Source organism: Pungitius pungitius, chromosome 18 (assembly GCF_949316345.1).
Source record: "Pungitius pungitius chromosome 18, fPunPun2.1, whole genome shotgun sequence".
Taxonomy (NCBI): domain Eukaryota; kingdom Metazoa; phylum Chordata; class Actinopteri; order Perciformes; family Gasterosteidae; genus Pungitius; species Pungitius pungitius.
Genome location: NC_084917.1, coordinates 2,600,571 through 2,625,407, shown reverse-complemented (window position 1 = coordinate 2,625,407; position 24,837 = coordinate 2,600,571). Strand labels below are relative to the sequence as shown.

General features: G+C 46.8%; 3 protein-coding genes across 3 annotated transcripts in view; 2 read left to right on the top strand and 1 right to left on the bottom strand.

The window, feature by feature from the left end:
* rpl7a (ribosomal protein L7a) overlaps nucleotides 1-24,837 on the top strand; it is a 54,624-nt gene that overhangs the window by 16,485 nt on the left and 13,302 nt on the right. The gene's annotated exons all lie outside the window — the stretch shown is intronic.
* garnl3 (GTPase activating Rap/RanGAP domain like 3) lies at nucleotides 1,840-14,936 on the top strand. Its single transcript, XM_062558747.1, has 18 exons — nucleotides 1,840-2,069; nucleotides 2,182-2,297; nucleotides 2,623-2,745; nucleotides 4,379-4,453; nucleotides 4,611-4,725; nucleotides 4,860-4,886; nucleotides 4,979-5,083; nucleotides 5,553-5,669; nucleotides 6,066-6,232; nucleotides 6,345-6,503; nucleotides 6,703-6,769; nucleotides 7,038-7,145; nucleotides 7,684-7,802; nucleotides 8,093-8,228; nucleotides 9,651-9,710; nucleotides 11,710-11,928; nucleotides 12,556-12,676; nucleotides 12,767-14,936. Exons 2-18 carry the CDS (start codon nucleotides 2,250-2,252, stop codon nucleotides 12,918-12,920), a joined length of 1,920 nt encoding a protein of 639 aa, XP_062414731.1. The 5' UTR covers nucleotides 1,840-2,069; nucleotides 2,182-2,249; the 3' UTR covers nucleotides 12,921-14,936.
* On the bottom strand, nucleotides 15,959-18,457 carry ptges (prostaglandin E synthase). The gene is made up of 3 exons (XM_037485090.2): nucleotides 18,271-18,457; nucleotides 18,068-18,150; nucleotides 15,959-17,069 (listed from the first exon to the last, which is right to left on the bottom strand). The coding sequence occupies exons 1-3, from the start codon at nucleotides 18,385-18,387 to the stop codon at nucleotides 16,820-16,822; spliced, it is 450 nt and encodes a 149-aa protein (XP_037340987.1). The 5' UTR covers nucleotides 18,388-18,457; the 3' UTR covers nucleotides 15,959-16,819.

Below are 24,837 nucleotides of genomic sequence, written 5' to 3'. Positions count from 1 at the left end.
GTAAGGGAGCTCCTCCGTCCTCTCTGGAGCGAAAAAAAAAAGCACCGTTGAAGCATGCCGACACCTTTTGTCCCTCTCTGTTGTGTGTCTCCTCCTGCAGACGACACTACGGGAATGAAGTCCATCTACACGGTGTACCAGGGCCATGAGCTCATGTTCCATGTGTCCACCATGCTGCCCTACTCCAAGGAGAACAAGCAGCAGGTGGGTGTCTGCAACGTCGAGCCGGGCACTGCCTTAATTTATATGGATTATTTAAATTTCAGGTACTCTGAGAGGTTCACACGCCCCCTGGCTTCACGGCAGAGCTAATATTAGCTGAATTATAATGGATGCCGCTTAGCAGCTCTGGCATATAATTGGATTTCTTCTCGAGATAAGAAAAAAAAAAAAAAAAGACAATAAGGAGGGACGGCGTGTGCTCGTGCCGCATGTGAGGAGGCTGCCGTCCACCTGCAGGGAGGGAATGTGACGCATTTCACCCCCCGTGGACGCGGCGGCTCTGCGGTTGGAATGAAGTTGAAGTTGAGCGGCTCCACGGGGCTCATCCTCTTCTGGAGAATGATTGCACAGAGATGTGTGTTTCTTGGACAATTGAGGCCTCGCGTGCAAAGTTGACAGTGATTGGAGCCGTAGAAGTAGGCTTGTGATAAAAAATGAAAAAAAAAATCATCATTTTGCATTGTATGCATTTTAATTTGACTTTCCCTCGCTGAATTGAATTAGTTTTCAGGATGTGATGTCATGAAATACAGAGAAGATGTTTTTCCCTGCGCTTGTAGACTTCATACCATCACAGACCATGAAAACATAGTCACTGTCGTTGAGAGGAAGCGGGGGGGGGGGTGGGATCAGACAGAGAGATATGCAACTTTATGTTTTGATGTCAAAAAGCAGAAATGATCACTGCTTCTTAAGGTGTTTGTGTTGAGAGCTTGGAAAATATTTGCACTTAGAATAAAACTCTTTTCCACACTCGCACACTCACACACTCACACACACACACACACTTAGCGATGCAGACTGATTGACTGATTGACTTTACAGATGATTTGAAAATATTCTCGTATTCCTTAATAGTCAAACTAATTAATTATTTAGTCTAATAAAATGAACAATTAACAAACTGTATGGTTTGTTGATTTCAGTGTTAAACGTGTCGTGCCAGTGCGGCCACTCCAGCTGAAAGAGTCGTTTCTGGTTTTATTGAAACGGCCACTTAACTCCCATGCGATGCTACCTTCACTGGCATCATAGGAGTTTTTTTTCCCCCCCACTCACTTGGACGTTGTAATCTTGCTCTGATAATTAAATACTCAAATGTCAGCCCGTCGTAACGGCCGTACGAGGCGATTATTTATCGGCGTTGTCATTTGTTGCTCAGCCCCTAAATCATCAACGAAAATCCCGTCCCGATTCCTAATCATGTGACCTGATGTGACCTGATGTCTCCGGCAGGTGGAGAGAAAGAGACACATTGGAAACGACATCGTCACCATAGTATTCCAGGAGGGGGACGACGCCTCGTCGTCCTTCAAACCGTCCATGATCCGATCGCACTTCACCCGTATCCTTCACTCGGGGGGGGGGAGGAGGAGAGGAGAGAGGAACCAAGTGGTCATCAGCGACGCGTTCAAGGGGGGGGGCTTCTGCTATTGAACAGACGCCACTGAGGATACTTGGGTTTGATTTCCAGTGTCTCCCGTGTAATCCAGAGTTTCCTTTACTTCAGCTGCAGATATTTTTGCATTAGTTAGGTATAATAGCCAGAATGACAGCTACAGGTGAGTGCTTTGATTAATGCTGCGGTCCGGGACGTGTTTTCCTCACCGGCTTTCTCGACACCAAGCAATTCCCCTCTTTTTTTTGTTTTTTTTTGTTTCTGTGATTAAAAAGCTGTGCTGGTGGGAACATCGCTGGTAGGCAAAAGGAGCGACGCTTCATATCTGCTCTTTGTCGCAGGTTGAAGATTTTCTCAGAGGAGAGCGTTCCGCTGTTTGGACCCCCGCTCCCGTCTCCGCCTGTATTTACCGATCACCAAGAATTCAGGGACTTTTTATTAGTCAAATGTGAGACGATAAAAACCCAACACAACTGCAATCGATTACGCACCAATAAAGCCATCCTAACATATATATATATATCTATATATTCTGTTGATCTTGCTTTCATCTCTTGCAGTAATCAATGGAGAGAAAGCCACACTGGACACGCCAACGTTTGCCCAGAAGCGCCAGCGGACCCTGGACATGTTGATCCGCTCGCTCTACCAAGACCTCATGCCTGACCTGCACAAGGTGCGACTGCCCCCCGCCGACGGCCGGCCTCCTCTTCGTCTCCTCTTCGTCTCCTCTTCGTCTCCTTCAGCCGCCGAAGAGCTGAGTGTTGTTGCCGCAGCCGGCCTGCATTCTGCTGCAATGCTCACCTCCTCAGCAGGGCTCTCTCTCTCTCTCTCTTTCCTTCCTAACACGACTTACTCCCCACTGTGCTTCACTGCTGCTCTTCTCACAGCGAGCCAGGGTCAGCCTCTAAAGACCCTCCGTCTGCTTTCTTTTTTCCCCCTTGTGTGTGTGTTTGTGCGTGTTTGTGCGTGCGTGCGTGCGCTGGGGTTCCGCGTTTTAGGTTCCTTTTTCCCCCCAGAACATGTTGAACCGGCGGTCCTTCAGCGACGTGCTGCCCGAGTCGCCCAAGTCGGCGCGCAAGAAGGAGGAGGCGCGGCAGGCCGAGTTCGTTAGAATAGGGCAGGTAAGAAAGTGCCGTGAGGCAGAAACGCACACACCTGGACACACAAACAGCATCATTGAGCAGAATATCACAGACCTAGCTGGTCGTTGCACACACACATTTATAAATATCATATTATTCACCTTTCGTAATTGTCTCAATGCTGATGCACTTTGATGGACATACATTTATTTCATTACTGCATATTAATTCTTAAAGAACATTTTTTACAAGTCTGTCTACAAACAATATTTCTAGGCCTTTTACATATTGAAAAACATATTTTAAAACTTGTACAAAGCCATATCAGTCCAATATGTATGAGAAAATGTGTATCCTTCAAACTAATGGCCTTAATGACCCATTCGTCTATACCAGCAGGGGAGCATTCTTTTATTTTTGATACGATAATCAGCCAAATGAAGAAATCACGATCTTCGCTAAAGCCACTTTAGATCTTTAAAATGTAGCCTCTCTCATTTCCAGGAAGATGTGTGACGCTTTATTCTAGCGTGAGGTCATTTTGGAGCTATAATTCCTGACAGACAGCGGAGGGAACTGGACAACTACTTTCAGGAGGGCCACAGTTGAATAAATAAGAAATAATGGACTGTCGAACCAGGTGCATGAGCCACAGTTCTGTCATTTTCTGGGATGATGTAATCATCATTTCACCTCTGTCCTGGGCGCTGACGTAACTATGATCACACAAGTCTGAGGACACAATGGAGAACATAAAGAGCGCTGTCCTTGGCGGGGAGCCTGGATGACCTCTGGCCTTATGGAAGTCATTTGTTTCAGGTTGTTGGTGCGATATCAGACATTATTTGTGGCTTTTTGTGAAAAAAAGCTCAACGGGGTCTGTTTTTTTTTTTAAGGCTCCAATCTTTTCCATTGAACACTGTGAACCTTTTTTTGAATTTTTTTTATTTATTAATTAGCTCATTAAGATACATGTCTGTGCTACCAAAAGATATCCTGTCTTTCATGTTTCCTTTGCTTGTTATCTTCACTCGCAAACCCCGCCGAGAGGGCATTGACACGTTAAACCGGGGAAAACAAAAGGAAGGTAGACGTGTCGGCGCGTTGATTGTCCCGCTTTGTAGAGACGAGGCTTTTTTGTCCCGGACTAAACGGCCTCTCTGTATGCCCCCCCCCCCCCCTCGTGTGCTGCGAATCATATGCAATGATTCCTAATAGGACCAAATATGCTTCCCTCTTTTTTTTTTTTTTCCCCCCACTGGTGGATCACAGAGTCCGCTGCTCTGTCCTGTTGGTTGGTATTGATATCGTGATCTCCAGATCGCCTGTTTATGCAGATGTGATCATGCAGCCGCTCCACTGTGCACCTGGAAATGGAAACTGTCGGTCTGATCAGATGGTTGGCGTTTGTGCAAACGGTATTTTATGGAAAGGAAATTGCAGCTTTTATTAAATGTATTATTATGTTTTCATTTTCGCTAGGCTGCTTTCCCAGATCCAGAAGTACATTCACATTATACCTAAATAGAGCCTGGAGGCACTTTAGGATTCTACTGCGCTACATTTCACCAAATTTAGATTTTGTCTTCACCTTGTTTGTCTTACAGTGGTAGTCGGATGTAACATTTCAAGGGATGTTACAGTAATATCTTATTCCCCATTTTGTCTTGAGGCTCTGAAGCTGAAGACTATTGTGAGAGGAGACGCCCCAACCAGCCTTGTTACCACCGGCCTTTGCAGAAAAGAGGTGATTTCACTACAACAGCTCGATTCATCTGAAACGAACAAATAGATTTTCCTTAAACAATTGAGGAAAATCGAGATTCCTTATCCATGCATTTGCGTCATCATCGACTGGATATGGATTAAGCCCGACGTGTTCTGCATCTGTGTTCGTGCTGCAGCCATGGGAGTCCCAGTCCTTCTGCAGCACATTCCCCTACGAGATCGTGTGTGCCGACTCCTGGGGTCAGTCCCTGCTGGCTGCCACCGACGCGGCCGGGGTCCTGCTGCTAGATGGTGAGGTCATTCCTAATCAATACCTCCCCCCCCCCCCCCATGCATCCATCCACATCCAGTCAATACCGCACCCGGGCCGAATACCGAGGACGGCGGCTAACACGTTGACGGTAACAGCTGTTCTCCTCCCTCAGGTCCCGATCCCGCCTCGCCCAACGCTGGTGAGGGCAACCCAACAGTTCCGCCTTTTTTTCAACTGCATCATGCATTTCCGTTTTTTTTTTTTTTTTAAACGTGCCGCGTGCTTTTTCAGAGACGCAGGCCGTGCCGCCAGTTCAGGTGTTCGACAAAACCATGGTGGTGAAGCAGGTGCACGTTCTGGAGCCTCAGGATCTGCTCATCACCAGGGCCGACAAAGGTGAGCCGAGAGCGCAAAACATCCCAGAGTCGGCCCTCCCCCGGCTCCCCTTCATTCATTCCTCAGCTTCCACAGCTTTTACAGCGTCCTTATTTTTTTTCACACTGCTCTATCTTACATCATCTCTGCCATCTCTCTCTCGCTGTGAAGTTGAGTACATACTTACCGCTTGCACCTCCGCTGCTACAGTGGACACATTGATCTCCGCCTGTGATCTAAGGGAGCTGACCTATAGAGAAGTGTGTGTGTGTGTGTGTGTGTGTGTGTCTCTTTCTCATGACTGCATGGACTGAGAGAGGAGAGTACTTTAAGAGAACATGCCACGGGAGAGAGAGAAACATACAGAACCACAAGCAAGCTTTTGATGGGGGTCATGTGACGGCAGCGCAAGCGTTTACGTCGCAGCGGTGTGAGGGCTCTCCTGCACGCTGAGAGTGACCCGTAAGCGGGACTTTGTTTGGCTTCCCAGGGAAGGACGCTCGGCTCTACGTGCACAGGCTCAGCACGCTCAAGAGAGGCCTGGAAGAGAGGCAGCTCGTCAGAAGCAAGTGTGACAGCCGGGAGAATAAACTGGAGAAAACCAAAGGTACGACGCCAGGCGCCACATAGCGAGCAGAGCGTCGCACGGCGCTACAACTGAATCCGTGCAAACAAACGATATAAAAGAAAATACATACACATAAATCTTGCAAAATTCTAAATGGTTTTTGCCTCATGCAAATATTTTTACTGCTCATTCTGGCCACGGAGAGGTCCCCTTCTGATGCATTTAGACAGCTCCGCCTAAGGGCGCCACGCTGTGACCTTTTCTGAACGTCCTTTTGGCGATCCAAAGTGCGCCACCTTTAACCCGCTGCCGGAGTGGTGCCAGCTGTCTGTGGTGGATGCATCGATCTGTGCGACGCTGCCAGGGACAGCAGCACATGTCCAATGTACTGTGTGTCTCTGCCCCTCCTCCTCCTCCTCCTCCTCTTTGTCCCAGGCTGTCATCTGTACTCCATCAACACCCACCACGGCTCAGAGCTGAGGATTGTGGCCGCCATCAGGAACAAACTCCTCCTCATCACCAGGAGGCACCCGCGCTTTGAAGGCGTGAGCGCCGTCGCCCCGGCGGCCGACTCCCCCGTGGAGGAGTTTCAGTACATAAGGGTACAACAAAACGCTTTTAAAATCCCCAATTAGGATTTTCCCCGCACAGACGTGGCTGTGTGTGTGTGTGTGTGCGATCACTGAGGTCCCTGTGCACCATTCGCCCCACCAGGAGATCTGCCTTTGCGACCCGCCGGTGGTGATGGCGCTGGTGGACGGGCCGACGGGGGAAAACGACAACATGATCTGCGTGGCCTACAAGCACCAGTTTGACCTGATCAACGAGAGCACCGGCGACGCCTACCGGCTGCATCACGTGGACGCCAACAGGGTGACATTTTCCTCTCTAGTCGTTTGAACTGCACAAGTGGCAAACTGCTGCAGTGGAGTGTATTTGTTAGCTTGGGCCCGAGGGTGTGTGACCTGACATTACTGCGGTCTCTCCGTCCCCCGACATTTTTGGATCTCGTTGAGACGGTTCCCCCCCCCCCCCCCACCCCCCTCCCGAACTGACTCGTCTCTCCCCGCAGGTCAATTTTGTAGCAGCCATCGATGTGTATGAAGACGGAGAGGCGGGTCTGCTGCTGTGCTACAACTGTGAGTCTCCCTTTTGAACTGGGTGCCTCAGACGTTGTTTGATTCGGGTCCCTGTTGTCGAGGCTCTGCCTTGATGCCACGTTCTGGGCTAAAAAAAAGAATCAAAGCTGATGTGATCCAGAATAATAAGAATCTACTTTAGTTTTTGTTTTTTCTGGAAATGGGACAAGATGTACAGTTTCAAACTTACCTATAAAACACACACACACTACAGAATAATAATTAAATCCGTGAATTATAACGTTGAACCTGTTTCCTGTGCTGACAGATATTTGCTACTACAAGAAGGTTTGTCCGTTTAACGGCTCCACGCCGATGATCCAGTCCAACACCTCCGACTTCCACTTCAGCTGGAACCAGATGCCAAATGCCATTGGTAGGTTACCACGGCAACAATGCCCGGCCCTTACCCGGCCCGTGCTGCTGGCCCCGGGCCGGAGCTTGCGGTTGCCACGGAAACACCATGTGTCGCCACGGGCACCCCATTGGCCGGTTTGATTGTTTGTGTGTGTGTGTGTGTGCGCGTTTGCACGTATGTGTGTGTGCGTTTTTATTAATGCAGAAGATGATGAAAATCCCGTAACCCGTAACCCGACCCAGTTGATGACAACATGCTGCTGCCCTCCTTTCTCACACACAGACCCAACGACAGTCACTCTCACACAAAAGCAATAAAAAGCGTACTGAAGAAGACAACAATTATATTGTTGAAGATCTTGAGTTTAAAAGGAGTAGTTTACTATTCTTTTTACTTCCACTAAAACATGGCTCATTTCTTAAGCCATAATGATTACTTGACATGAAGTTTCTCCCTTGGTGGTGCAGTTCGCTCACACCTTGTTGAACCATCAGGTCCAAATGAGGGTTTTAAAAAAAAAAAAATTTAACATATGCACATGCTGTCGTTTGTGCAGTCTGTGCATTTCCGTACATCCTGGCCTTCACCACGGACTCCATTGAGATCCGGCTGGTCGTTAACGGCAACCTGGTGTACACAGCGGTGGTCCCGGAGCTACAGTTGGCCGCCTCGCGGGTCAGTATCAATGTCCCCATTCTGCATTTGTGTAACTTGCCCCTTTGCCCATGATGTACTTCTTTGACACTTTGTTTTAAGGATGTAAGTCGGGTGGGGCGGGGAAGTAGACAACACGCTATAATGTGATTTGTTACACCTTCACCTCGGGCCTCCATCCTTGCTGTCCCCATTTTCCTCTCAGTATTTCCTGGCGTTACAGCTTGTTTGTCGTGGATTGACCTCGTTTCACCCCCCTACCCCCCACACCCCCCCCCCGCCCCGCGTCCTTTCTGTTTGGCCACCCACAGTCAGACATTTATTTCGTCTCCTCGGCTCCGGTGAGCTCCGCCTCCAACTGCAGTTCCAGAGACACCAGCTCGCAGAGCTCCCCTCAGACGCCCACCGGCTACGAGATGCCCGCGTTCCCCTCGCCGCTCGGCGACGGTAAGCCCCGCTCAGCAGAAATCACCAATAGGATGTTGATTGTAGTAGCTTTAGGGTTTATTTTTTTTATTTTTAAATTATTTTTATTTCAGCGTATTCAATACAGCTCTGCCTGGAGCTCTGTTTGACTTTGGATGCTGCCATGTTAGCCTACAGAGACATTTCCATAAACGTGTTTCAGCAGATTCAGAGTTTCTCCTCCAGAGGGGTTTCTCCCTCGCAGTCGAATCAGTGGGTTTCTACGAGAAGAAACTCAATTCCCCTCATTAATACATCATCCTTTCACAATGTTGTGGTACTGATCCAGATTTAATAAGATGAAAAATAGTTTCCAGATTTTCACAAAGTCTCCTTTCCATCGCTTCTTTTTATACTAATATATACAACCCTGCTGATGGTTTTAAGAATAGTTTAGTTTAGCCCCTTACAAATATATACAAAAACTCTACATTAATTTCAGAGAGAATATGTGATAATTCATAGGTTAAATGAGTACAAACAAAACAAAATGATCAAGAAAGGACCATTCATCTCAATAAATAACTCATTTGTTTTATTCTCAATATTGTTTAAATAGTTTTTTATTTTCCTCTGACATTCAAGAGATTAATGCTGATTTAATAAATGGTGGCATTCTGTACTTGCACTTTGTTATTTTAGTATCGCCCAACTCTTTGATTTTGGAACGTCACTCGATATCTTCTGACCAATTTTCCAAACTGTTATCCATAAACCTAACTTTAATGCAAGGATAGCATCACAATGACAATCATCAAGGCAACGGAGCGGGCCTTCAGGGATGATTGAGGATCAATGCGACCCGCTCTGCATCCCACTGTTACCCTGCTCCCCCCCCCCCCCCCCCCCCGAACCCTCACAGCTGACCTCCCCCGGAAAAAGGAGCATATATTTGGGTACGCACAGGCTGTGGTTAATGACGTGCAGGGTTCTAGACCAATGGCGTCAACTTCTCGATGGTCATTAGACTTTCTGACTTTCCGTTTTAAAAGGGAGGCAAAGTCCCCCCCCGCCCCCCCCGAGACGAATCCCTGGAATTGCGACGGCTGCCGGGAAGGACGAGGGCTCGCGGAGAACAATTATTGAAATGTTCCGCATCGATCAAAGCGGGCAGCGGGTTTTTACAGGTCACATTGAGGCTAATGGGGGGGAAAGTTTGACTGCCGCCGCTGCAATTAGCCGAGGACGGGCTTTATGCTCTTAGGCCGGTTCAGGTAATCATTCCTCTCAAAGGGAGGCTCATTTTTTTTTCTTCCGTTCCTGATTTAGCTGGTTACTCATATGATTCTGCAGGACTGAGTCATACACCTATTGTTTGTCTGTTTCTGTGTGTGTGTGTGTGTGTGTGTATATTTCCGTGTGTGTGTTCACTCTGTGTAACCCTCTTCTTCATCCCTGGTTCAGATTCTATACGGATCCCCTATGGTACCAAGCTTTCCCTGTACATGTCTAAGGATGCCGAAGGTACTGCAGGATTTCTCCCACAACTCGCCCTCAGTTCTTGAAGCTGACGCTCATAATGCCGCCCCGCTAACACGCACATGCACCACCCTGTCTGCACCAGAGCGGCATGTTGACTTGAACGTTGGTTGAATGTTAAGTGAACATAATGTCTTCCCCACCCCCCCCCCCCCCCTCCCCCCCCGGACCCCTTCTGTCTTAACTAATAAAACAGCTTTCAGTGCAAGGGGAGAGTCGGTGGGGGGGTTGATAGAGTAAAAAAGTGAAGCAGAGGAGATAGCGTTGATCAAAGTGGGAGTGGGGGGGGGGGGGGGGGGTGGAATTAAAGGGGGAGGAGAAGCAGGAAGGGTATGCATGAGTGCGAGAGAAAAGGGAGGGGTGGTGTTTAAGCGTGAAGGAGGGGGGAAAAGGGAACGAGGGAGGGGAAGACACGTCTGCCGCAGCATGATTTACCGATTGCACCGTCGCCATGGAGACTTTTGTCAGCTTCTCTCTTCGATCCAAAGCGGTATTCCAAATAGCACCACATTTGTGGGTGGGATGGGGGGGGGGGGGGGCAGAAGGGTGACGCTGACAAAAATCCCACCCTCTTAGGCAGCTATGCACCTGCCGTGTCTGCTCCTTGGGGAGAGTTTCATCCGATGTAATCGCACCAGTGACGTGAACCAGATCCCGATGCCGCTGCAAGACACACGCCAGAGACCTGCAGCAGGGAAACACGCCTCTGCTGTGGATAATTTGACCTCAATTAGTGCTGAAAACACCCCTAATATCAATATTGAATTATTCGCCCGTGTGATGCAGTGTGACACTCCCCACTCCCCCACTGGTCCAGAGACGCATGTGGAATATATTGATCTCCGACTATATATACGCTGAATAACCGCATGCCTTCCCCCGCATTTTGGTTTACCGCCATTTCTTCGCTGCTAACAGGAGAAAACAATCGGTAACAACGGCAACACAGTGTACCTGTCTGACATCAGCAGTGACCCCCCCCCCCCCTCCCCCCTAATTTTCCCCCAAGGCTCTTAACTCACCTCTCACCCGCTGACATTTCGGATGCGACCTCTTTGTGCGGCGCAGCCTGCACATTGATTCACTCGCCCCGCATCCATGTTACCCGTCAGCGCCCGCATCCACGGAGAAGAGCAACACTGCTCCCCGATGGCGCCATCAGGCGCTGCAGGATGACACACTGCAGATTGGGCCATTCGAGAGACGTCTCCCAGGCAGACTTTAGGCGTTTAAAGTCTCCGCTGGGGAATAGATGGTATCGCATTAGCTATTTCCGAAGTGAGGATGATTCATTTAAGGATCACATGCTGTTCCGGTAAATAGGAACATTAATCACCTTTAGGTTGTCTTCGTTGGAGGTTTGGGTCCGTTGCATTGGCTTGTAAACTTGAAGTGACAAGAAGGTCATTTTGCACGAGGAGCCATTTTTCATTTTTCATTTCACTTATTTTCAAGTGGAGGCTTGCTACTTGCTTCCATTGTAATAAACACTTTCATTTTAGTTTTAATGCTTTTGCAACCTGTGCCTGCTTTGAAAAGAATTTCTAACGTTGCATTCAAGGACTCTTTTTGCATACGTGAAATCACCAGTTCCCATTTACTTTTAACTACACCTACAGTATGTAGAATGTTGTCTTGCCGTTTGTGTTGTGACTTTGTGGCTTTTCCATTGATGGAGCACACATGAGAGAAGGTCTTTGAATGCAACGCCAAGAAAGGCCTCAACAGAGAGAGTTTTCTTCTTATTTTCGTGCGTTGTTATACACGATGGTTGATAAACATGAAGATATTTGACATACATATTTTTAGCATTAACTGCATTACAGCCGGGGAAGCAAAAAACATGTACTACATGCATCCCTCATTCAGTGCGACATGTCTCTCACCCGCTTTTCTGACACTCCATTTTGGCTCTTTCCACCTCACTTCACGTGGCTCCTTTACTTTTCTGTCTGACGGCTTCTTCCATCCTCCTCTTCCTCAGGTGAACCGGCATGTAAGCACATGTTCAAGATCCCCCTGTGTAACTTGGTGGGGCGCAGCATCGAGAGGCCCCTCACGTCCCCTCTGGTGAACAAGGTGCTGACGGCGCCGGGCCCCGCCGCGGCCCCCCCGACGCCGCTCATCGCCGCCACGCACTCGCTGTCCCTGTCGCGCATGGAGATCAAGGAGATAGCCAGCCGCACGCGCAAGGAGCTGCTCGGTAAGCGCCAAATGTGTGTGTGTGTGTGTGTGTGTGTGTGTGTGTGTGTGTGTGTGTGTGTGTGTGTGTGTGTGTGTGTGTGTGTGTGTGTGTGTGTGTGTGGCCGAGCCTTCCCCAAAATCCCGTCCGCCTGCCCTAACCCACGCATGCCTCAGCAATAAATGCCATAAGGTTCCATAACAAATGCTAAAATGTAAATATCTTTCTTTAATATTGTATTTGAAGACATTTTATTTCTACAACTTTTTTAAAAGTGCATTCATAAACAATTCTTTGCAACAGCAAATAATGTGCAACTTCATGCAAGCCTGATTGAGGCTACTTTTAACATCACTGAACATAGGCCTATAAAAACTCCCGGTTGTTGTGACGCATCAGACCAGTGTGTGTGTGTGTGTGTGTGTGTGCGTGTGCGTGCCCGGGTGGCCAGATTAAACAACTAATTATTAACTTTATTTTTTCTTTAGAGCGAGCCTTCCAGGCTTGATGCTAAGCTAAGCTAAGCTCTGGCCTCCTGCTTTTGAGGGAGCTATTTATCTGTTTTTTTCCCCAACACCCGAACCTTCCATTCAACTCAACTTTTTTTTTTTTGTTGCTATTTTGTCTTTTTTTTTTTTTTTTTATAAGGCCTGACGGAGGAGCCGAGTGGAAAGCCAGACGGCGGGTCGGTCAGACAGAGGAAGATGAGCAAGAAGAACGCCGAGGACGACCCCAAGGCGCGGGCGCTGACGTCGACCAACAGCGACAGGTATCGGGAGAGTCGGGCATCGGCGGCGCCGACCTTCGCACCTTCGACGGTCGCACGATAGCGATGATTTTTGTATTTTCCCGATGGCAGGTTATCCTCGGAGTCCGTGGAAGAAGACCTGGAGCTGCAGCTGCGTCGCTCGCCCAGCTCGGAGGCCGAGCCGGAGATGGTGGAGAGCCCGCCCCTCGCCAGCGCGTTCGGCCTGTCCGCGTCCTTCGAGGAAGAAGTCCTGGACCTAAAGTGAAGAGACGAGACAATCCCCACCCTGCACTTCTTCTGCCCCCCCTCCCCCCCACACTTGTGTACTGTCACTATTACTTTAATTGTTTTAATCGATTTTTGATTTTTAAATGAATTTTTTGGGGGTCCTTTCTCTTGCCTCTTTTTTTGTGGTCGTTTTGCATCCCCGTGTCTCTGGTTTCTCCCCCCCCCCCCCCCCTCCCCCCATTCAATACAAGAAAAGATGAGTGTGAGCGCACCCTCGGCCACAGAGAATAAACCCAAAGAGGCGGTTGAGGTTGTGTCAGATGCCGGGGTTCACTCGGCCTCCAGATGATGGTACCGGTTTGACCCCAAAAACACAAAAGTGAATGTAAATCTGCGCACACCGAGGCACGACGACAAAAATCTCTGCGTTCACAATTCAATTCAATAGAGCTTATTAATGTGTTCTGTATATTCTGTGATTATTTCCGATTTCACTCTTAAATGTTGTACGATATGCTACGTATGTGTACATCTGTTTATACACGAAAATGCACAGGCAGCGACGGGGCACGTGATGCCTGTGATGCATATTTATAGATATATTATAAAAATCAATTTTACTCCCAATATTTAGCGAAAGTATGACTTTTTATGCTCACCGCACACGCTTCGGTTCATCATTCTCCGTAATCACAAGTGTGCAGGTCGACGCGGCTGGAGGCAAAGTCTTCCACGAGGGCCACTTCCCAGCATCCTCCACTGAACCACTCCCCTCACAGCCACCCGACACCCCCCCCCCCCCCCCCCCCCCCCCCGGTGTCTTGACAGTAGCAGCCGTGGTTGTGGTCCTCATCAGATTACTACTACATGGCGTCCAACAGCTCCATTCAGGGTGGGTGGACTCACTTACCGGAAGGTCCTCTCTCATGAGAATGAGGGCGTACTTAAAACTGCATGACCTGCCTTTTTGCTACCTGTAATGTGACTTCTGCTCCTTAATCGCTTCCATGGAAAAAATTGTATCGTCTGCCAACATCGTAACAAATATGAAAGCAAACCTGGCGTGGGACAGAAGTGCGGGCGGTTTTTAACTGGGAACCATTTCAAATGCACCCAAGGGAAAAAATTCTGAATCGAGAGTTTTATTCGTCACAATCTTCCTCCGTTCAACTCAAAAAACGATGAAGTGGAGTGGTGGTTAAACTCTTTGAACCTAAAACTGTCAAACTTCATTTTCCCTCATGCGTCCACCATTCAACGTTGCGCGTGCACAGAAATTTCAGGAGAAAGAATTCAAGTGATTTTGCAATTGAGAGAACTCCCATCCCGGAGCAGGTCAAAGTGAGGCGGTGGGTGAGGCCCAGGGAGAAAAGCCTTCGGGGTCCCAATGGTGGTTCTGATTTTTGCCCGTGGTGAGCAGGAGGAACTTGCACGAGCCTCCCGCTCTTCACGCCGTCCCTCCGTCCTCCCGCCCGTCTCCGTGGGAACACACTAGAACGCAAACTCTACTCTGCACAAGACTAGAAGAGGGAAGCAGAAGAAGGGGCAGGAGGGGCGGGCTCTTTTTTTAAGCAGGTACTTCAGTGTTTATCACTCTGGGTGAGTGCGGGTGACTCGGGGTCCGTTTACGGATTGTGACACTGCTTCCCCCCACCTTTTAGTGTTCCTTCTTCTCTTGTATTTCTGTCCAGTACTCTTTGTTCCTACCTCCCCTTGGCATTTTCACTGTTTTTTTTTTTTGTTCCGTTCTTTGTATTTTTAATCAATATTTCCTGGTTAGACTGTTGCTGAACCTCTCTGTGATATCAAAATGAAAGAAAATGGACAAAAAAAACACCAAGTGTCTTAAAATATTGTATCGCCATTGTTTTTAATGCCAAGTACTACTTGTAAATGTTTGTGTATCAAATGTGGCCTCAAATGAAACTGAACTATATTATTAATATTATGAATATTATTTGAGCAATTATTTTAAACAAGTGCTGTAGACCACTGCTGTGAAAGTAGTCGATTCTGTTTAATTGATATGTAATAAATATTTATGAAAATATTGTTTTGATGCTTTTCTTTTTCTTTTTTTAAATATTTTATATCTTACCTGGAAAAACATCAAACTCTGCGGGACAACCAGCAGTCATTAATTAATTAATTAAAGGATATATCTTGAGAGCGGCTCAGCCGATTGGCTTAATTAGTTAAAACATTTTAAATATAAGTTATAAAGCTCTGATGGGAACTCATTCTGGGTTTCTTTAGTCATTCAGAGGTCAACAATTAAGTAAATAATGAGACACAAAACAGCAAGAAGGAACTTGACTATGAACGGTGTAAATCTTTTTGTGTCCTTTTGCATGTTCGTGTCTCTGGGCCCATGACTCATAACCGTGTGTTATTTCATACATTATCATGAAAACCCACTGTGAAGTAAAGATTCTAAATTCTTCTGAATTACTGCTGATTGTGGCCACAAGGTGGAGATTAAAAATGACCCGACTGCACTTTGATGAAATCAGCCAAAAAGATAAAGAAGCATTTATTGGGTTACTTAAAAGCTGCCACTAAGCTGTCTATCACTTTGTCTTTAAGGCTGTACCCAAGAAACAAGGCACCATCCCAGCCATTAAAAACAAACCGGCTTTGTACAAGTCACCTCCTGATCTGACATGAAAGAAACACTCACAACAGCTGTGAGTTTTGTGTGCGTGAGTCAGACTTTACAACTCATTCCTCAGGCTTCAGCTCAGCCGGCTGAGGAGGGAGAGCAGAGGGAGGGAAAGTGAGGCCCCGTTTCCTTCCACCCTGGAGCGACCGGGCGAGTTGAGACGACCCCGCCGCCGCCGCCGCACGCCGCAGGCCGTCACGCCGCTTTGTGTTTCACCCGGGAACCAACATTCGTGGCTAAATGCTCCTTCACCCACTCGGGGTTCAAAAGGATCAGGCTTTTCCAGTCTTCCCCCCCCCCCTTGTTCTCAGGGTTTCTTATTTCTCCTTTTGTTTGCAATGTGAACTCCATAATCCTCGCATTTCAAATGCAATCCTCACTGGAAATGAGATTTTCTAAAGAGAAAAAAAAAAAAACTATTGCCTATATCCCTCCTGGCCTCTCACAACACGACAGCGAACGCAGCACAGAGCCAAAGATCTTACGTAATAGATGGAGGAATGCTGGATCCTCTCACGTCCGCGTGAAAACACACACAAAGTGGGCCACGGTTCCCTCAGACAGGAACGCAGAGTCCGCTAAAAGTAAACTCTGGTTCATGCATCAATTGTTTTATTAGCTAAAAAAAAAATGCATGTTGGAATTACAAAACCTCTCTAAATACATTACAATGATTAATAAATTACTACAATACCTTAAAGCCTCAAAATACATTTTCACAGGTAACAATTCTTTCACCACTTTTTGTTTTCTGCGGGTTGTTGCCACATTTATTTCCGGGTCAAACGGTCATAGGATTCCTTTTTCCTTCCTTAAAATGTAGTAACTAGACAGACAGTTTCCCCAAAACGTATGGTGGAGTGGGGGAGGGGGGGAGGGGGTGTTTACAACGTCTACAACTCTTTGTCTGTCCGGTTCCATCCGTTTCATATCAACAGAACCGGGTCAAACGCAAAAATGGAGTTGGGGCGACGACCTTCATTTGTCATTTTAAATAGAACAGTACAGGATGTCAACTTTTAACATTTCACCATTGTAAATAGAACAATAAAAATACTGACAAAAATCCTCCTAAAACCCATCCGTGGTGTAGTCACACACACACACCTCATATTGCACTCTCACTGGACAGTCTTGTCTTTTTGTGTTCTCCCCCCACAGGAGGCCTCTCCGGGATCCTCTATAAATATTAAAAAAAAAAAAAAAAAATTTAAAAAAAAGATCTTTCCAGCCAGAACAGCTCGTCCAGTTCGGTCTCTCCCTTTTCTGGGTCTTCAGGCGTACGCCGCGACCGCCACCAGGATCTGCAGGGCCATGGAGACGCACGGGATCTGCGCCACGACGTAGGCCAGCGAGCGGGTCGGCGCCCTCAGGCCCAACAGGTAGGCGACGGTGTGCAGACAGCGGGCCGCGGCGAAGGCCAGGAAGTGGACGCGGGCCGCGACCAGGCACGGCCCCGTCATGGAGTAGATGGCGCCCAGAAAGAGGAATGGGAGGATGTTCTCCATGTCGTTGACATGAGCCCTTAAGAAAAAAAAAAAAAGGGGGGAAGAAGAGGTGATTGAGTTGCATGTGTTTTCAATCTCTGATGTTGTGATACAGCTGTGACGTATAGTGGAGGCTCGCTGCCACATTTCAGTGACTCATTGCAAATTCTGGATAATGTTGGAGTTTCTTCGGCAATTATGCCGAATTATTTAGTCATCTGGGAAGTGATGAATCCAGCAATTGCATCACATTGTGGTCTGGGACTTTCTCCTATTGGAAGCCCGGTCAGACAGAACATTTTCCGCCTTCCCCTCAAACCCTATTGGGATCAACTTTTTTTTACAATATTGTTCTTGACAAGCCGCCATGTTCTTGCAGAACACAGCACATTAATAAGAATAAAAACATAAGATTGTGTTGTAGCAACTCCCAAACGTGTAACAATAACCGAGCAGATTTGGGTTAAATCCATCCGGAGGAGAGTGAGTCGTTTCCCAAATCACTGATTCATGAGGCGGATAGAGAGGCTGGAAATTTACTAGGAAGGTTTTCACGATTCTAAAAACGTGTGCTGTCCTCACCGCTGCCTCGGCTCATTTCCTAACAGTTTAAAACAGAGTAATAAAAGCACATCTCCCAAGGCCTGTCAGCTCTTGTCGAAAACCAATGGAGGAAGTCACATGATCCCACCGAAGAGTGGCACGTAAAAGGGAAAGATTTCACTGTGACAAAGTCTGTAAAGTCTGTAAAATGCAAAACTAAGCTTCTGTAAAAGGTCCCAACATTTTTCTAATCCGATGCATAAACCTAATGAAAAGGACTTTTTTCCCCATATCGCCACTTAAGTTGTTCTCCACTACAAGAGGTTCACACATTTGGATTTTTAGGTAGGATGAGTTTATAATATGTGTATGCGCCCAGCAGCATATCACACACATATATTATGGTATAGCATTGTGACCCGGTCTAGCGAGGTAAAGAACCTGAATAGTAACATTAAAACGAAGTAGTTGTAGAGCATCGGGGTCTCTTACCTGCGGCATCTCTCCACGTACGGGTCCTCTCTGTGGAACTGCAGACCTCCGTGTCTCAGCGCGTCCTCGGGGTTGGCAAAGGCCTTTTATGGGTGGAAAGAAAGACAAATGAGTGGGAACGTGCCGCGAAAGAACTCCCTCGCTGCCCCCCCTCCTCCCCACCACCAACTTCCACCTCTCCTTTCTGATCCACAGTCACTCACCTTTTTGCGCAGCCTCACTTGTCCCGTTATTATCGCCACAGTGTACATTTTTAACACCAGAAGCACGCCGTAGAAAACGAAACAGGAGAACGCCTCGTTTGCCATCAGGTCTGCCATGCCGCCGGGGTGTGATTGTCTCAGCTGAATGGACGAGAAGCTCTTCGGGTCGGTGCGTGCGGTGCGTAAAAGGCGCTTTAAAGCGAGAGCGAGGCGCGGGGGCGGAGACACCGTCTACGCCTCCGGGGTGACGCCTCCGCCCTCCCGGCTCTCACACCGCGGCGGGCGGGCGGCAGGTGGAGCAATGTCGGGAATGTCTCATTCAAAAAAATTCCCTAACATCCCAAGACAGATGCCTCTCCGAAACAAAAAAAAGAAAATGTGTTCCCCGAGGCTACAACTCCTTACGAAGCCCCTTCCGGCGTCGGGGAATTGATCACGTGCTACTTTTTAGACAAACTTTTAATGTTGTTAGACCTCCGAACCATCAGGTGAGGATATGTGTTTAATCAATGGCTTGAAGGCGATTAAAAGTTGATATTCTCACTGTTAAAGTGAGTTAAAAATGGACGGAATTCCCAATCTGTCGTCTTCAACTTCATCACTAATTGCACCGCCCGCAGCCAGCTGCGAGGACACGGAGCCGACGGGTTGTGTGGAGCTAACGTGCTAAGCTAACTGCTAAGATGCTAACGGTGAGGCCTCCGACTTTCACCTGCGAGGAGGACGTGTGGACTGAGACACTGAGCGGACTGGTTCTACTGGGACACAAAGGCCAAGTCGACTGGTTCTACTGAGACATGAAGACACTGAGTGGACTGGTTCTATTGGGGCACAGAGACACTGGTTCTACGGAGACACTGAGCAGACAGTTCTACTGGGACACAGAGGTTAAGTCGACTGGTTCGACTAGGACAGAGAGACACTGAGTGGATTGGTCCTACTGAGACATGGAGACACTGAGTGGACTGGTTCTACAGAGACATGGAGACACTGAGTGGACTGGTTCTACAGGGACATGGAGACACTGAGTGGACTGGTTCTACAGAGACATGGAGACACTGAGTGGACTGGTTCTACAGGGACATGGAGACACTGAGTGGACTGGTGAAAACTGTCCCCCTGAGATGACAAAAATAGGGTTTCAGTTCAGGTACTTATTTTTCTTATTTATACCTCATTCCATCATCATACTTTTACTGTTTTCTGTATATCGCGGAGAACAATTTAATGACAAAATATAAATTGAAAAAAGCCTAACTTTCATGAATTGATGTGTGTGTGTGTGTATATAGTAAAATAATATTTGCCTATGAATTATGGTTGATTAGAAGCATAACAAATTGTATTACTGAAATACAGTATAATATACTTATTACAGATCCCCTCAGTATTGTACTTCCGCTGCATGTTGGTGCTCTGAAAAGGAGATGGAGGATCATGGAGGAGGATCATGGAGGACCATTGAGGATCATGGAGGAGGATCATTGAGGAGGACCATTGAGTAACGCCGGGTGAGAGATGAATCGTGATCTTCGTCACTCTTTGACCTCGGGAGCCCGCACATCCGCCTCTCTGCGCTCACGCTGAGAAGGTCGGTGCCAGCAACACTGCGGGCAAAATATGGGCTAAACAGCCGGTTGCGAAACAAGGGAAATCAGACGAGGTGCCAGGGTCTCACGCTCGAATTGCCCAACGCCATAATACGTCATCATAATACGTCATCATCGGTCTTAACTCTAATGATTTATTCAGATTTTCAATAAACCTGCATCACACTTAATAAATGCCAAGACAAGTTTTTGTTTGTTTTTAAATCAAAACCCAACTTCCTATCCAGCTTTTGGGGTTTTTTTGGACTGAGGGGACAAAACGTGTTAAGACATCACCGTGGACTCTGAGGAACGGCGATGACGCGCGCCGAGCAAATGATTAATCAAGGACGAAATCGGCAGACTAATTGCTAACATCTGGCTTCACACCTGCGTGACAGGACATCCGGGCGATGAGCCGCGCAGCAGAACATCTCCGCAGAAACATCTAGTCGGATATTGCAAAAACACACACACACACAAACAGACTTTTTGTTCCGTTCATGTTCCATTCATTTACACCTAGCCGGTGTGTGTGTGTGTGTGTGTGTGTGTGTGTGTGTGTGTGTGTGTGTGTGTGTGTGTGTGTGTGTGTGTGTGTGTGTGTGTGTGTGTGTGTGTGTGTGTGTGTGTGTGTGTGGCAACACGTCAGGAGGCCGACTATACAGGTGTAAACAGTTACTCTGCGCACAGGAGACACTAACTCACCTGCATCTTGTTCCAGGTGAGAAACACTATCTATTGTATATTAACATTTACCGATAAGAGTAAACCAACATTAGGTTGTGTGTAGAATATGCCAGATCAGTGATTCTCAACTGGTGGGTCGTGGACCCGTTTTTAGTGGGTCGCGGGCCTTTTGCATGGGAAAATAAAAATTAGAATAATAAAATCAAAAAAAATCATCCTGTGATTTTATTTTGAAGGGACTTTTTTAATCCAGCGGAGTGTCGGTTTTTTTGCCCGCTCGTCCATGTTTTCAGCAGCAAATTCAGCTTATGAACTTGATTTTGAATAAATTTGAGATGTTGAGAATGTTTGTGCTTGTCATTAAGGGGTGATGGTGGGTCCCAGAGCCAGAACCAGCTGAGAACCACTGTGCTAGATGATATAGATGTAAAAAACTATTGTACAAAGTGAATAAAAAGAAATAAAACAGCCAAAAGGCCTCAGCGAGGCTGACTGGGAGTAAATAGGTCAGAGTCACGTAATCTCAAGGTGTTCTCCGTCTCCAAGAGCTGCCAGACACGGCACTGTAAATATTTACAGCACCGCCTTCTCCTGAAACACCCCCCCCCCCCGAGCGGTCCAGCGGGGGTTTGGTTCCTGGAGGTCTCTGTGGCGTCTGGTGCGGGGACGCTGCAGCACTCTGATGCTTATCTTCTGTGTGCAGGATCAACACAGGATCTGGACCTCGGACACATGCATTTCTCGTCAGTCGTCGTCTCTTCGCTGTTAAGCAAGATAAGACAAGTTACACGCGTGCAATGGAATTCTCAAAGAATGAAACGCAATGTAAGCATTTAAAAAAAAAACATAAATACAATTCATTTTGGCAGAGAACCTCTATTTAAGAATACATTTCTGGAAATGGACTTGTTGACCTACGTAGGTCATTTGGATGCATCAGAATCGCTACAGTTTAATGAGCGGTTCAAAGTTCCTAAATTGTAACTGTATATACAACGTTATAAACTGCAATAAAACCTTCTAGTCCAGAGGCAGGGAGGGGACGGGGAGAGAAGGGGGGGGGGGATTTGGAGCAGGACGTTTTAACGGCTCGCAACATAAAACTAAAAGCTGCCTCACTTTTTGTCGTCCACTTTAAAACAACTTCAAGCTTTGTGACGGATCAGACGCGGCTAAGAAAAGAAATAAACTTTATAGCCATATCATTGTGAAAAAAAATGGAAGGAATTTAGAATAGGTTTGCTGCATTTCCCCCCCCTGAGGTCCCTGATTGATGACTTGGTGTAATTGGTTACTCCGGCAACCAATGATGCGTCCGTGTGTCAACATCGTCAACACATTCTAGATGCTTTTCAGAGCCGGGCGCGAAACCGGCGCAGCTCATTTTACCATTTCTCACGGGCCCAGTATATGTCAACGCGTGTTCTGGTAATTATTCCCACTTCATCCGATGGACCTTATCAAGCACCTGACCTCGCCTGACCTCACCTGACCGCGCGGAGAGAGTCATCAATGACGAGGACGGGATGGGCAGGAGGTGCGCTGCTTGTACTCGCCGCACCCATCCCACCACGAGTGAAGGGACACAGCAGAGACACCTCGGTTTCCCTCATCTTCACATGCAACATCAAATCAGGTTTTTCTTACATATTTATCCAGAACATTAGTGCTTCCCCCTCCCCCCCCATTTTTGGCAGCTATGTTTCCCTTTTTTACATCAAAGCAACTTAAAACACACAGACCAGGGAATGTAAGTCCTTTTAGCGTCCGTGAGTAATTACACCCAGACCGCCCGAGTCTGTTCTTCATCAAAGCCCTCGTCTCCGTCATCATGGCCGAATGGCCGGCAACACACACACACACACACACACACGCGCTGTAACCTTTCGGGAGGAAAAAACGTGAGTGTGAAATCGTGCTGCTTCCAGCCTGTGACGATAAACCCCGAACCCTGACCACAGCGATGCTGGTGATGTGGTGTTTGTTTTTGTTCCCCCCCCCCCCCCCCCCCCCCCCCCGTGGAGTGGAAATCTCACGCATAGCTACGGTGCGTGCTGTAACACAAGCTCGTGGGTGGGAATAACAAAGTAATTACGTCTCCCTGTAATGTAATGAGCTGCACTGCCTCGGTCTGAAGGCTGTCTAGCGCCTCTTTCATCATGAGATCACAAAGATTATTTTTGCATTGCACTTACGCCTGATAAGAAGTATCTAACACACACACACACACACACACACACACACACACACACATTATCTTAAGATGGTGATTTGCTTTTTGGAAACATTGAGAAATAAAACAGGGACAAATGGAGTCATTAATATGATTAATGTCTGCTGTATTTTTGTTAGTATCGAATGGTTTTGGTCACTTTGGATTTTCAGGGCGGCGATCTGAGCATCTGTTGCAGATTTAGCTTTATTGATCTCCGTCTCTTCATGTTTTTTTTCTGAGGGCTTCAAGGTTCAGTTCCTGTTTGATTAACTTTAAACGATCAGCTTTAAGACTTAAAGCTGCTGTTATCTTTCTGTATAGCTCAATGTCTCAAATGATATTGTGAAAGGGTACGTGGTGATGAAGCTACAGATAATAATCACACGCATCTTCTGTGTTCCAGGCAGATCATAAACTACTTTTTTTTCACATTTAAGCTTATTTGCTTATATTTCAAGATTTCATCGCCTTAATGCTGTTATTTAATACGGACTTATTTAAATGAATTCAAGACTGAAAATTACATTTCTTTTCAAGTAATTCTTGTTTCTTTCCCATTCACAAATAGGCTTTGGGATGCTGTCACTCCTCCATTTAAGCAGGTAAGTAGCAGCTACTAACTGAATGCAATTACTATTTAGACATAAGTCACTAAGAATATTACATCATTTTTTCTTGTTTTAGCTTTTAAACATTTAAATGTATCAATTGAACAGAAAACATTACACTTTACGTTTGTAAAAGAAAAATACAAGCGAGAAGCACAAGAGTGGAATCTGGTTCTTTCGACATGAACCGTTGCAATAGAGGGCTTATTATTCACCACCATGTAATCAAACTCAATTAGCGATGATGAATATATTTACAATGCAAAAAAAAAAGCATCCTGTACAAAAAGGAAATATTTTACAAGCAAATGGCTCGTGGTGTGACATTCCACCACAGCTTCATCTTTCTGATGCCTCCACACTAACAAACAATACAAATATAATGCTTAATAAGAAATGATACCGATGACCTGTTGTCTGGATGTGTGCATGTTCTTTTCTAAATGATTACATGGTGAAAGTACTGCCCTCGCTTTGTTGAAACAGGTATTGCAATAGTGGTCTTTCTGGATAATCTCTACTTAAGAACTGAAAAGAGGATGTTCCCTCCGTTACGTTTCAGAACCATTAGGAAACTTACTGTGTAAGTTGTTATTTGGAAAGCCAGTTTCCACATTTTGTTGCACAACTAACTTTGGTAATTTTCAGCCCGTCGTATTCCAACTATCAAGGACATTATCTTATTAGTTTGTCCTTTCAGAAACTATTTAAAACAATAGACATGTATCTACATTAAAGCCTGGATACTGCTAAATATTTCATAATTTTGAGCCCAGAAAATACCTTATTGTGCATTTTGAGCAAATTAAAATAGCAGTCACATGCATTTTGAAGCTTTTCAAATGGACCCTGCAGACGGCCTTTTGTTGCTTGTAGTTCTTTTATCGGACCGTTTCACCGGCTCAACCAAACAAAAGAAGCTTGTATTCCTGAGCGTTACACTGTGCACTAAAAGGTCGTTGGTGCAGGAGAACAATTGCTGCGCTGCCTCTCGCTCGATGTCGCTCTCCATCAACAGGCAAACAGCGGAAAGTTTGGTCGTAGATTCCGATAAAAAGAAGAAGAAAAAAAAAAAAAAAAACCTCCGACCGCTGCCAAAAACCACTTCCACAGACGTGACACAACGCTTTATTTCTTTGTACACCGTAACATTAAAGATCAGAGTTATTCAATAAATAAAACTACGTGATATTCAGGTAGCGGGTTCGCCCTCCTGCGACGCGGCTCATGGCGCGTTGCTACATTTACAAAGTGCTTCTTCACCGAGGTGCAAAATCATCAGGAGTGGGAAAGGGGGGAGGGGGGGGGGGGGGGGGGGGACCTGGAGACCTGGAAATGAAACGCATGTGGAGAACAAATGGTCCGCTCGAAGGGCCCCTCGGCTCAAACTGTCTGGATCGTATTTACAGATGTTTATTCTCCGCTATCTCAGCTGACCAGAGGAATCTGATGGGCGGAGCGGCTT